Genomic DNA, 14961 nt, shown 5'->3' on the forward strand with positions numbered 1-14961 from the left:
AGAGGAAGACCCTCTATGAGGTGGATTGATTCAGTGACTGGGATAATCAGGATGGGTGTGTCAGAGGCAGTGCGATAGGCAAAGGATAGAGCAGGGTTTTGGGCTATTGTACATAGGGTCGCTATGAGTCGCACACGACTCGACAGCACATAACAACAACAACAACAAAAACAACAACAGGAGGCACAGACTTGTCATATTTGAGGAATACCAAGAAGAGACAAATGAGCCACAGGGCAAGTGGTAGAGATAATTTCAGAGATATGGCCAACAGCTGCATTATTTCAGCTCAGCAGAGATAGTTTCTGTGATGGGAACCCTTGATGTGCATTGTGTAGTAAAGTATATTCCTCTAAGCTCTAAGGTGGCTTGACAAATTTGCTATAGAATGTCATCTCGGTAAAGTTTCAGACATCATGTAGAAATGATAGGATTTGTGTCCAAATAGTAAAATTTGTAATACTACCCACAGTCTCGGGAATTCTGGGGCTTGTGGAAGCACACATTTGGAAAAAATTTCAATTTAGAGAAATTAAGAATTAAAGTGTTATTTTGAAAGAAATAGTGACTGAATATGGGGAAGTAGAGTTGACACATTTGGAATGTTTTGTGTTTTGTTTGTGTTTAGACACACTAAGGTGGACATAATAGCTTTTTTGAGATGTAATCTCCACTGAAGCTGGTAATTTTCAATTTTCTGCAGTATATGCCTTAGGTCGTCTTCAGTTTCTGCTAGTTTCAGTTTCTGCATCACCTACATAATGCAGGTTGTTGGTGAATCTTCTTTAAAAAAATCTTGCTACTGGACCAGTAGGCAGCATTATAATAAATGGAGGAAAGATTGTAGTTCTTGATGATTTCATTTTACTTGTATCCACAATCAATGCCCATGATAGCAGTACAGCACTCAAGAAATCAAAATATTTAATGCATTGATAATATATGTTGTCAAGAACCTCTCCACAGTGCTAAAGAGCAAAGATGTCAGTTTAAAGACTAAGGTATGCCTCATCTGAGTCATGGTCTTTTCAATTACTTCCTATGCATCTGCAAGTTGAGCAATGACAAAGGATGACAGAAGAATTGATGCTTTTGCATTGTGGTTGAGGAAGAGTATTGAATATTCCATATAAGCTTCCAAAAGAAAATAAAATATCTGTCACAGAGATAGTACAACTGTAGTACTCCTTAGAGGTATGCATGGTCAAACTTGGTTTCACATACTTTGGCGAATTCTCAGGAGGGCAAAGTCCTTCAAAAAACCATAATACTAGGAAAGGTGAGGGTCAGCAAAAGAGAAGACTTTCAAAGATTGACACAGTGACTGTGACAATGGGTTTATGCATGGTGGAAACTGTAGGAATAGTGCAGAATAGGGCAAGATCAGACCTGTTGTTAATAGGGTCACTATGAATTAAGATCAACTCAAGTACACTTAAAAACAATGATAGCTTTTTTTGTCATTAGGCAACTATAGTAACTTGGGGAAAAAAATACTCCCTAATTCTACACCCTGCCCATTATTGCAGATACTCTATCATCCCCTAACATTGAGTATCTTCTTCTATTTCCCTAACCTTTTATTTTAACCAGCTCAATGATGTGCCTGTCCAGGGATTGATTAACCCCTCCAGATAACTTGACCAAAGAAAGTGGCATGACATCTCACTATTTTCATATCTAAGGAGTGACCTGACAATACTTCTTGAAAGACAAAGTTGTTTCTTTTTATGACAGACTGTGGAATGGTCAATATTCTTCAACACATTAATTCAAATGCTTCTATTCTTTTGTGATCTTCCTTATTCATTGCCAAACTTTGACATGAGAGGGAATTGACAGAAAATACCATCATTGGGTTAAGAATACCTTGTTGCTGTTGTTGCTGATGATTTTTGTCAAGTCGAGCACGAATCATAGCGACCCTCTGAACAGAAGACCTGAAGCCTTTCTATAACTATCGCAGTTTCTCGCAGTTCATTGAGTTTCCAGAGGCATGTAGTTTAGAAAATGGAGGCCATGCCAACATATTTTTAATACTTTTAAGAGCTGTTTTGTGGAAGATTTGCTCTATTCAGCAAGTTGTCTGATTTTTTAACTGCTTTTCTCAATTCATCATGACATTGTTTATTGTTGCAGTTTTGAGGATTTTGTTTTCTTTAATCTGAAGTTTATTTTATACTGTAGTCTTTGATCATCATAACTAAGTACTCTAAGTCTACTTTACTTTTGGCAAAAAAATTTATTTTGGCAAATAAAAAAATTTTTATTATTTACATATTTTACAAGTTGCATACTGTTAATATATTTTCTCCAATTCTTATATGTCCTCTTATTTTTAACATAGTTTAACTTTGTTGATTATTTGCTTACCATACAGATTGAATGTTTGCCATTGAGTTGCCTGTGACTCGTAGTGATCTTGTGTACATCAGCTCTAAAGTCGCCCTGTCTTGATCTAGTCTTGCTGACTCTGACACCCCATTGCCCTTGTTACTGTATCAATCCATCTTATCTGAGATCTTCCTCTCCTGTGCTGTCCCTCCACCTTTCTGAGTATGATATCCTTGTCCAAGGACTGATCCCTCCTGGCCATGTTCCCAAAGTATATGAGACAGAGCTTCAAAATCCTAGTGAAATTTGGTTTCACTCTCTCCAAGACAGACGTATCTGGTTTTTTTTCATATTCCATGTTCAAGTATGTTCAAGATTCTTCTCCAGTACCACAACTCAAAAACAATAAATCTTCTTTGTCATCCTTATTCATTGTCCACCTCTCTGATCCATAGCAAGTAATTGAGAAGACTGTGGTCTGACTGACATTGTTGGTTCTCAGTACTCTAGAGAGGTCACTGATAGCAGATTTCTTCCACTAAACTTTGTCCTTTGATTTCCTGACTGCTGGTACCAAGAGTGTTGATTGTGGAAACAACCAAGAAAGCTGAAATTGTTAATAACCTCATTCTCTTCTCCATCCGTTGTGTTGCTGCCAATTGGCCAGTGGTAAGAATTTTTGTCTTCTTGATGTTGAGCTTCAATCTACATGGAAGACTACATACAGTGGTTGACCTTCTGTAGCAAGTACTTCAGGCTCTCTTCAGTTTCAACAAGCAAAATTATGTCATCTGCATAATGTAGGATGTTGATGAGTCTTCTTCCAATCCTGATGTCACATTCCTCCTTATAAAGCCCAGCCTCCCAAATGATTTGTTCTTCATATAGATTGAAAGGTATGGAGGCAAGATGCATCCCTGGCACACTTGATTTTCAACCATGCTGTATTTACGTGCTATGTTCTGAAGACTGCTTCCTGGTCCGACTATAGGTTTGACATGAACACAATCAAATGTTCTCGGATTCCCATTCTCCTCAAGGTTAACCACAATGTGTTGTGATTCACACAATCAGATGCCTTTGAACAGTCAATGAAACACAGATACACATCACTCTGGACCTTTTTTCTTTCTGCCAAGATACACTGGACATTGATAATAATGTCTCTAATACCACAGCCTCTTCTAACCTCCTTCCCCCCAAAAAAAACTTTGCATTTCTGGTTGTTCTCTATCAGTGTGCTGTTCCAGTCGTTTTTGGATAATCTTCAGCAAGATTTTGCTTGCTTGTGATATTAGTGATACTGTTCGATAACTTCTGCACTCTATCAGGTCACCTTTTTTTTTTTAAATGGGAATAAATATGGATCTCTTCCAGTCAGTTGCCCAGGTAATTGTCCTCTAGGTTTCTTGGCACAACCTTGTGAGCATGTCATGGAAGCATTTGTTTGTTGAAATATGTGAATTAGTATTTCAATTCCTGGGGATTTATTTTTTTCCAAGTCCTTCAGAGCAGCCTGAATTTCCTCATTCATCACCATTGCTTCTTAATCATTTATTTCTTGAAATTCTTCTGTGTCACTAATTATTTCAGTACAGTGACTCTGTAAATTCCTTCCATCTTTTTTTAATGCTTACTGGATCGTTCACTATTCTGCCGGTAGAATTCCTAACTATGGCAACTCATAGCTTGGGTTTGTTCTTTTGTACTCGGGCAGGGGCAGGGGGAAAAATGCAACAATGATTGAATGGAAATCCAAAATCTCTGTAAATGTTCACTAAAATTAATAAAATAAAATTTAAAAAAAGCCAAGCAAGTTTGTCCCTTTTGACTTCCAACTCCAGTTCCTTTCACATTTCATTGTAATTCTTTGCTTTGTTTTCCTAAGCTACCCTTTGAAATTTTCTGTTCAACTCCTTCTTAACTTTTAATTCCCGTGGATTCAATTTTACCTCCTTTAGCTTTAATTTGAACTTGTATATGAATAGTTGATAGTCTGTTCCACAATCAGCACCTGGCCTAGTTTTTACTGCTGATAATGAGTTTCTCCAAAAATTCCTTCCACAGATGTTATCAGCCTGATTCTTATGCATACCATCAGGTGAAATCCATTTGTATACCTTGTGTTTGTTTCTTAGAAAATATATTTGCAATGAATAAATCATTGATGGTTCAGAATCCTATCATTTTATTGCCAGCCTCATTTCTGTCACCAAGTCCATGTTATTAAACTTCTGATCCTTCTTCCTGGTTCCCAACTTTTGCATTCCAATCACCCATTGCATCTTGGTTGCATGTTTGGTCAATTTCTAACTGCAAAAGTTGGTAGAAATCATCTATTTCCTCCTCTTTGGCTCTGGTTGTGCATAAATTTGAATGATTTGAATGCTATTAACAGATCTTCCTAGTAAGAGCATGAATATTATCCTACCACTCACAAAGTTGTATTTCAAAATGGATCTAGAAATGGCCTTTTTAACTACGAATGTGACCGCTTTTATTTTTCTCTTACCTTTTCATCTCCTGCATAGTGAATTATGATTATCTGATTAAAATTGTCTCATACCAATCCATCTCATTTCACCAATACCTAATATCTCAATATTTATGTGTTCCATTTCTTTTTTAATGATATCCAGTTTTCCTATATTCATGCTTCTCACATTCCATGTTCCAGTCCCGAGTTTCTGCTTACAACTGTTCCTCCTTCTTGGTGTTTCCAAATTTGAGGGCACAGCCTCAGTTGCCATATCTGTTCTACTCATATCTGCCATTCTACTCTAAGTGTGCTCTGTTGTACATAGACTTTTCAAAGGCCTGTTATATTTCAGAAGTGTATGGATTATCCTTTGTCCTTGTATGTCTTAATTTGGATGCTTAGCTTTAGAACAATATCTCACAGATGAGCATTTTACTGAAAGGTGCAGATGAAAGACACTTCCCCTTACAGAAATAACCAATACACTCAAGTGTCCCCCCCATTCTGGAATGTGTGTCTTGTTCTTTCTCTTTCTCTGCTACATCAGCATCCCTTGCACTCCTGCCTACCTCATCCAGCAACCCCATTTGTCCCCCCCCCCACCGCTTCATATGATGGTAGGCCATTAGTAACTTCTGTGTTGTCTTGTGCCTTGCATTGCTCCTGGTTTCATGCTGATGCCTGTCTCTCTCTCTCTCTCTCTCTCTCATGAAGAGGATTTAAACCCAAATCCCCTGTATCAGCTTCAGGGAAGGATTTTTTTCCCCTGAGGCAGTACTGGGGAAAGGTTCTTGCCTCTGAGCTTCTGCTTCACAACTATCGTTTTACAAATTATTGCCCCTGCCCTTCTTTTGTACCACCGTGCTGTCACAGTACAATAATCTCCAAGGTGAGGGCTACGCATCTCTGAATATGGTTTGCTGCAGTTGAATAAGTAGGGTAAATTTAAGCCCTGCAGTGTTCCCTTATTCTGTTTGAACAAATGTTTCTTAGTTTATGTACAAGTTTCCTCATGAGCAGAATCAAGTATTCTGGAATTCTCATTCTTCACAATGTTATCCAAAATTTGTTAATAGTCACATAGTCAAATGTCTTTGCATAATCGATAAAATGCTTTTAAACACCTTTATGGTATTCTCTGCTTTCAGACAAGATCTGTCTGATGTCCACAATAATATCCTTCATTCCACATCCTCTTCTGAATCTGGCTTCAATGACTGACAATTAACTGCGGATGTAAAATTGTGACTGATTCATTAGCTTCAACAGTATTTTACTTTCTTGTGATATTAATGACATTGTTTAACAATTTCTGCATTCTGTAGAATCATCTTTCTGTGAGAAAGGCACAAATTATGATCTCTTTCAGTCAGTTGGCTAGGTAACTGTATTCCAAAGTGTTGTCCTACATCAATTTTTACCAATGCCTTCAGTGCCCCTTGGATTTCTTCATTTAGTTACATCAGTTGTTGATTAAATGCTACATCCAGAAATAGTTCAACATTTAGCAATTTGTTTTTAGTGCAATGTTTCTATTTGTTCTTCCATTCTCTTCTGATGCTTCTTGTGTTGTTCAGTATCTTCCCCTTAGAATCCTTCAATATTGCCACTTGAAGCTTGAAGTTTTACTTCAGTTTGTTCAACTTGAGATGCTAAACTTGTTATTCCTTTTCCGTTTTCTAACTCCAGGATTTTGTACACACCATCATCTTGCTCAGCTTCCCCTCCTTCCCCGCCCCCCCCCCCCCGCACTGTTTCTTCCATTCATTTTATTTAGTCTGTGTTTAAGAGTATGTTCAGAGTCTCCTCTGCTGTCCCTTTGGTCTGTTTTTCTTTCCTGTCTTTTGCTTTCTTAAATGACTGCTTAGAGCCAAGAGTCCAAAATCAGTTTTATTAACGGAAAAATACACATATGGGAGTAAAAGTGGTTGAGAAAAAAAGGTAATTAATTCTATCACAGAAGTATTATAACTAGAAATTAAATCATTATGGTGCTAAGAGAAACAAAGGAAAAAGAATATATAGATATTTAGAGTGTCCCCAAATTATAAACAAGAGTCATTCTTAAACTGAATTTATATATGCATTCCAACAGTTTGTTTTGGTTCAACTATAACATCAGTTGGTCAAATATTTGCCTTATTTTAGTCAGGTATCACTAACTTGTCAAAGAGCCTGTTACTTTGACAAGCAACTGAAAATAGTACCTCTTTTTTGCTTGCCTAGAGAAATCTGAAGAGAATTTTGCTTTTATGAAGAAAAGCAAAAGTCGGAGCAAATTTTCGGGTTTATTTTGTAGTGAGTACTGACAGAGCCCTCCTGCACTCCCACCAGGAGAGTGGCCTGGCGATTCTCTTTCCCTGAGACCCACTTAGCATCAAACTGCAGAGCTCCCACTTTGCCTAAGCACTATATGTTAATAGATTTTCAGTTTTGTGTGCAATTTGGTAAACTTTCACAGATCATTAGGTTTTCCAAGTAAAGTAATGGTTACTTCGCTGTATGTCACTTCAGTTCATGAGATGTTTCAGAGAAATACCTGAATAGCAGGGAAAATCTGTATATAGTAAACAGTGCACATTTTTATGTGTGACCAACATTATTGCAACACTGAAATATCTTTAATATAATAATCAATAATAACAATAATGTTTTGATAGGCAGAGCTGAGGGAAGTGGAATGCTAGCCACAGGGCACTGCAGAACAGCTGCTGCATAGGGAGCCCAGAGATCCAGGAGATCCAAGGCATTTGCCATGGAGGTGAAGGCAGAGCAGTAGGTGGGGCCAACAGCTTCCCCAGCCCTCTGTTGGGCTCAGCTCACCAAGAAACAGTGAGTCCAGTGACAGCAGCTGCAGCCACTCAGAGAAAGACAAGGTGTAAGAGAGACTGATGGAGTCTAGGAGAGGAAGAGGAGGGGAAAGGGCAGCGGGTGGGCAGAGTGAACTTCCCTGAGGGCAGAGGCACTGGACGTGCTCCTGTGATGAATCTGCTGGGAGCACTGGAGAAGATTGCCCTGAGAGTCCAAAATGGAAAACTGAAACCAGTGCAGAAGGGAAGCTTGGGAAGGAGCAGGAGGTGGAACAGGAAAAGGAGAGGTGCTGGAAGTGGCTGTGAGCAAGGGGTCAGGGAGTGTCTGGAGCTGTGAGTAACCAGACAGCAATGTATCATTCCCTCCCAGCAGGGCTTCAGAGGGTAAAGAGGGAGAGGAAAGACTTTGAGAGCTGGGAGTGGTTCTTAAATAATCTGTAGTTTCTATGTAAATCAATCAGACTCCACTCAGGGCCTGCCTGTATATAATTTCAGGAAAACAACTTCATTTGTCAGAGTATATATTTCCATATCCAATATGATTATTAATGCTGTGGAAAACTTCTTCAATAAGTGTCTGGGGAATGGAACAGAGATGTTCTTGATTGCTTTTATTTATTGGCCTGTAGAAAGTTAATCATCTGTATTAAAGAAATTACCCAATATTGCTCACTGAGAGAAGTCTTGGCCTTTAAAATTAATAATACATGTTTATTTGCCAAGCATGTTATTTCTGTAAGAGGCATACTCATATTTTTCTATTCATTGATATGGATTTCAAGCTATGGGCCACAATCAACAAGATATGATGCTAATATTAAGGCAGCAAGTAAACCATTAACCATAGATGTGATACTAATGTGCAATAAAATAGTCAAGGGGATATTTTTTTTCTTTATTCACTGATCCCTAAAATCTAATTATCTTATAGTTATCATGAAGCAGACAATTTTTGGCTCCATAGAGAAGTTTAAAGTAACCAATGTTAAGAAATTCAAGAAAATTGTTGACATCAGAGAATTGTCTGCTGTCAACAATTTCTTAACATTGGTTACTTTAAACTTCTCTATGGAGCCAAAGATACTTTTTTAAATTAACCTCTAACTATTTTATAATTGCCAAATGTATTAATCTTAAGAATTTTAAAGTATTAATCTTAAGAATTTTAAAGCAATAATGTTGACTCTTGTCATCTGCTAAATTTATGAAGCCCTTGTCTGAAAACAGCCATTATTTACACATTGTGATGAGGAGAGTTTGTCTCAAATGTATTTAGTAATCCCAAGATGCCAGGAATATGGATGATATTTAATTGACCTACCCAGCTTTGTTTCTTTGCAACCCTTCTGCAAATTAAAATTTCATGAATATTACATAAAAGAGTGAAATGTGAGTTGCAATTGAAAATGAATTTTTAATTTGGTTTATAAATTTTCCAGATGTATCTAAGTATTTATAGGGAGCTCTGGTGGCCTAGTGGTAAGAAGTTGTGCTGCAATCTCAAAGGCACGCAGTTCGAATCTACCAGTTGCTCCTCGGGTTAAGGATAGGTAGTCTTCTTTCATGTGATTTACTACCTTTGAAAGCCCTCTAGAGGGTCAGCTGTGAGTTGGTTCCAACTCGACAGCATCATCCAACAACAACATGACATACTGCTGTGGGACTTCATTCATTCATTCCTGTTTGTACAGATTCTTTTTTAAAATATTCATTCTATCCTAACACTGAGTTAAATGTTAAGAACAAAGCAATAACCAAAAATTTGTACCAGACTTTCTCTCAGAGAGGATGCTGTCGAGTGGGAGAGACAGAAATCAACTGAATAATCACAGAAATAAGTTAAATATTAAATTTATAGGAAAGATGAGAAAGAGCTGTAGGACGAGAGAGGAACAGAAAAGATAGAGATCCTAGAATCGACACTCTAACAGTCAGTCTCTTCTATTTGGGTGTTTACACTTTAAAAAGACTTTTTTGGCCATGATTGATAACCTGTAACTATAGTACTTCTGAAGGAGTTTGAGATAAGCTTCAGAGATTTATTTCATTTCTTTAAGCCCTTCATCTTGGGAATCAGATCTCATAGTCAGAGGACAGCTGGTAGAAACTTGTATAACCTTTCAGTTCCTGTCTGTGTTCTTTATTCCCATAGAATCCTATGTTTGATACTCACTCTTAGAGGGGGGTCTTTTACTTAAGACATGGGAGAAGAATATTCAAATTCTGGCAGAAATGTAGCCATTGATTCTGAATAACAAGGGGAAAGGCTTTCTACTTTTTCAGTTTTGCTTTATTAATAGCAGCTTAACTAATACATATGTAATTTTCTTTCCTTTCCGCTTGGCATGCACTGCTAACATGGACTTCTACAAAGGCTCAGGTTGGTGATGCAATCCATTTTGATCTTTATTGTTTTTGTTTCGTGAAAAGAAACATTGATGTTTTCTTCGCAAACCAGCTTTTGCCTCCTCTTTGTAAAGCCTATCAAAACATTTGTTCACTCATGAAGGAAAAGGGCCTCCTGTAGGCAAGCTAGTGTTCTGATACGTTGCTCCTGAATGGGGTCATTTATTTCAGGAAAATGATTGTTTCAGAAATGCAGGATACTGATTTATATCCACTTACTTTGTTGTGCCTGGGTCCATTTATGCTAGGAAGAAAACAATGCTTAGAATTTGGAATTCACAGGCTAGTACAGGTTCTGAAAAGGTTCTGCTGTTGAATTTGTTCTGTGTTCTCACGGTCTATCAGATGACGTTATGCAAGGCTCGATTGCTATTAACAATTTCATACATAGCTTCAAATGAAATATTAATTCCAAGATACAGAATTCTTAGCAAAGCATTCTTTTAAAAAAGTTTTTTTTTCTTTTTTTCTCTTTTTGTCTTTCCCTTCTTGTTCCTTTCCCCTAAAGGCATTTATCTTTTTTCAAGATGATGTCAGCATCTATATAAATTTCAAGATCTTCACTTCTGTGTTTTTAGTAAATTCACCTGCATGTTTTTGTCCTCCTCAATTCTTGTTTGGAATAATGTTGATTGTATTATGTGAAGTTGCTCACATGGTAGGCTGGAGTTATTATGTTTTTGATGTTTTAGGGGCCAGGAGCAATTTGACAGTCACAGGTGACTTAACATTTCCTGGGAACTCTGGTCGTGTAGTTAGAAGGAAGTTGCTTTGCTAACCCAAAGATGGCATCTCTCTGCTTATTTAAATCCATTATGCAGGAAAAAGATGGTCAGTTAAAGCCCTTGTGATTTCAGCGTCTGATAACTCACTGGAGGGTCACCTAGAAATTGGTTCTGGCTAGATGGCAAGAGTTTGAGTTTTGGTGGAGTCTTTGTTTATTTAGTCATGTGTAGAACTTTATCAAGAAAAAGAACATGGCTAGTTGGTTTTAATTCTAGGGACTGGTGAGAGTATAAGACCCAAAAAATATAATGACGTCACATTCTTGGTGTGATCAAATACTGTCCGAATGCTTGAGTTGACTTTCCTACTCATACTTGTATGTAAAATAATGATAGTCAGTTCTTGGAACTTTCTCCCACTGCTTACTCTACACATATGTAAGCAGCATTTGTAAAGGCTGAATTTGTTAGAATTAATCATTCATCTCAGAGTCAATGTCCTTGATCTTTATAATGATTTGCCAATATAAATCTGTAGCTTTACAGAAACATTATTCCCTGAGTCAGGATAATGAGTTTCTACTCATGGCACCTGCACTCAAACAATTGCTCTCGCTTACCAAACCCAAGTTTTTATTTTTGTTGTCTTAAAATAGTTTAGTTTTTTATTTTTTTTTCAAATTAAAAATGATGGATAATCACCTTCTAACATAAGACGTATTCTCTTTGACTAACTAATCTTTTATCTTAGAAGTTTTCATATCAGTTTATAGTATTTATTACATCCGTGTTCTTATGTGCTGTGCCATTGAGTTCAACTGTGACTCATATTGTCCCTATTAATAGTTCTGAACCCTGAGCATTCACATTAGAAAAGAGGTAAGTGTGTAGCTACTTGCTGATGATGTTATTGTATATAAAGAAAATCTTAAAGATACCACAAAAATATTGTGAGAACAAATAAACAATTGCAGCAAAATTTTAAATTACCGGAGTAATATACAAAAATAAATTGCATATCTAAATCAAAGATCTGAACAGAAAATTTCAAAAGGTAGCTCAGGACAACAAAGCAAGATACTATAATGAAATGTGCAGAGTGCTGGAGTCAGAAATTGAACTCGCTCAGCATTTCTTAAGCTGAAGGAGTTGAAAAACAAATTCAAGCCACGGGTGGCAATATTTAAAGATAGTTTGGGTAGAATGTTGAATGATCCTGGAAGTATCAAGAGATGATGGAAGGAGTACACAGAGTCACTGTATCAGAAGGAATTGGCTGACACAGAGGAATTTCATGAAATAACATATGAGCAAGAGCCTATGGGGATGAAGGAGGAAATTCAAGTTGCTCTGAAGGAATTGGCAAAAAACAAGCCTCCAGGAGTTGAGAGCATACCAACTGATTTATTTCAACAAATAGACGCTCCCCTGGATGTCCTCACTAAGTTGTGCCAGGAAATTTGCAGGACAGCCAGCTGGCCAACTGAATGGAAGAGATCGATATTTGTTCCCATTCCAAAGAAAGGTGACTCAACAGAGTGTGGAAATTATCAAACAATATCATTGATATCACATGCAAGCAAGATTCTGCTGAAAATTATCCAAAAACGTTTGGAACAATATGTCAACAGAGAACTGTAAGATGTGCAGGTTGGATTTAGAAGAGGTCATAGGACGAGGGATATTATAGCTAATGTTAGATGCATCTTAGCAGAAAGCAGAGAATACCAGAAGAATGTCTATCTGTGCTTCATTGACTATGCAAACAAATGCTTTTGACTGTGTGGATCACAAGCTATGGCTGACTCTGAGAAAAATGGGAATCCTAGAACATCTGATTGTGCTAATATGAAACCTATACTTGGACCAAGAGGCAGTTGTCAGAACAGAGCAGGGAGACACTGGATGGTTCAAAATAAAAAAATGGGTCAATTAGGGATATATATTCTGTCTCCATAACTTTTCAGTCTGTATGCAGAACAGATCATCTGAGATGCTGGGCTGTACAAGGAGGAATGTGGCATCAAGGTTGGTGGAAGAATCATCAATAGCCTGCAGTATGCAGATGACACAACCCTGCTTGCTAAAACTGAGGAGGACCTGAAGTGCTTGCTGCAAAAGGTCAAGGACTGCAGTCTTCAGTATGGATTGAAGCTCAACATCAAGAAAACAAAGATTCTGACCACTGGACCAATTGGCAGCATCAGTGTGGATGGTAAAGAGATTGAGACAGTTAACAGTTTTAGTTTACTTGGTTCCACAGTTCACACTCTTGGTAACAGCAGCCAGGAAATCAAGAGATGAATTGCATTGGGAAAGTCAGCAGTGAGGGACCTCTCAAGAGTACTGAAGAGCAATGACATCAGTCTGGAGACTAAGGTGCACCTGATCCGGGCTACAGTCTTTGCAATTACAAGCTATGCATCAGAGAGTTGCATGGTGACTAGAGATAATAGAAAGAGAATTGATGCCTTTGAGCTGTGGTGCTGGAGAAGAGTGTTGAATATACATGGACTGCTAGGAGAACAAACAGGTTTGTCCTGGAGAGGGTGAAGCCAGAATGCTCCTTGGAGTCAAGGATTCTGAAGCTTCATCTGACATACTTTGGGCATGTTGCAAGGAGGGACTCATCCTTGGAGAGGGACATCATGTTTGGGAGAGTGGAGGGACGGCGCAGGAGGGGAAGACCCTCGATGAGACGGATTGATTCTGTGAGTGGAGTGGTAGGAATGAGTGTGTTTGAGACGGCAAGGTTGGCACAGGATAGAATGGCGTTTAGGGCTCTTGCACATAGGGTCGCTATGAGTCATAAGCAACTCAATTACATATAACAACAACATGCTAACAATTAACTTTTCTAAAGTTTAATTAAAACTATGTTATTGGGAAAAGTAACAAAATATTTATAAATATTTAACAAAAGAAGTAATTTGTACTCTGAAAACTATAAAGTATCATTGAAAGAAATTCATGAGGACCTAAAAACTAGGAAGATATCCTATGACCATAATGGGAATATTTTATATTATTAAGAATGCAGTTTTCCTAAATTAAAGCAGATGTTTGCCACATTATACAACAAAATTGCAGTTTACTCCTTTTTTGTTGAAATAGGCAAGTTGGATCTAAAATTCATACGGAAATACAAGACTGATGCATCTTGAAACAAAAATAAGATCTCACATTTCTTGAGTTTAAAAATTACAGATCTAATAATCAAAAGGAAGGAGGAGTGGCATCAACTTCCATGATAGCTTGCCTCTGGAAACCCTGTGAACCTGGAGAGAGCATGAAAGACACCGAAGCATTGAGGATTCTACTTCATAGGGTCGCTATGAGTCACCTGTGACTCAACGGCACTTGACAACAAGAATAATCAAAATGTATTGGATCAGGATATGGATAGACACAAATATCAGTTGGAAAGGATTGAGACTTCAGAAAGAAGCCCATATGTTTATGGTCAATTATTTTTTTCCAAAGGTGATGTATTAGAATCATACTACTGCTCCAACAGATGATCACTAACTTCAAACAAACAAGAAAACCGCCACCAGCTCATTGTATCCAGGGGTTCCAACTTACAGCAACCCTCCACTGGGTTTCTGAGCCTGTAAAGTGAAAAGAGGAGAATTGCGTGCATCCTTTTGCTGTGGAGCGTTTGGCAGATCCCAACTGCTGGAGATGCACAGCCTTGGGTGAGCAGCGCAGCTAGCTAACAACTGCATCACCAGAGCTCATCTCCCCAAAATGCGTGCCTTAAAACAGTACAAATTTTAGGTGTTTTGTTTTGCTTTCTTTCCCTTTTATATAACTGAATTGTTCAAAATGGGAAGGGCGTACACCAGGGATATGTCCTGTCTCCGTACCTTTTCAACCTGTATGCAGAACAGATTATCCAGGAGGTTGGGCTCTATGAGGAGAAATGTGGTGTCAGGATTGGTGGAAGATCTATCAACAATCTGTGTTATGCTGATGACACAACACTGCTTCCCTGCTTGCTGAAACTGAGGAGAACCTGAAGCGCTAGCTGCAGAGGACCAAGGAGTGTAGCCTCCAATATGGATTGAGGCTCAATGTCAAGAAGACAAAGATTCTCACCACTGGACCAATTGGCAGCATCAAGATGGATGGTGAAGAGATTGAGATTGTTCGCAGCTTTAGTTTGCTTGGCTCCACAGTCAACACTCTTGGCACCAGCAGCCAG

The 14961-nt window shown here is 38.1% G+C and overlaps 1 protein-coding gene across 1 annotated transcript in view; it reads left to right on the forward strand.

Moving 5' to 3' along the window:
- THSD7B (thrombospondin, type I, domain containing 7B) overlaps nt 1-14961 on the forward strand; it is a 1033118-nt gene that overhangs the window by 795061 nt on the left and 223096 nt on the right. Inside the window, exon 15 of the mRNA XM_006894459.1 lies at nt 9998-10003. Within this exon, the coding sequence (XP_006894521.1) occupies nt 9998-10003 (6 nt within the window). The remainder of the gene's footprint in view (nt 1-9997; nt 10004-14961) is intronic.

Source organism: Elephantulus edwardii, unplaced genomic scaffold, assembly GCF_000299155.1.
Source record: "Elephantulus edwardii isolate Elephantulus edwardi_28Jun2011 unplaced genomic scaffold, EleEdw1.0 scaffold00143, whole genome shotgun sequence".
Taxonomy (NCBI): Eukaryota; Metazoa; Chordata; class Mammalia; order Macroscelidea; family Macroscelididae; genus Elephantulus; species Elephantulus edwardii.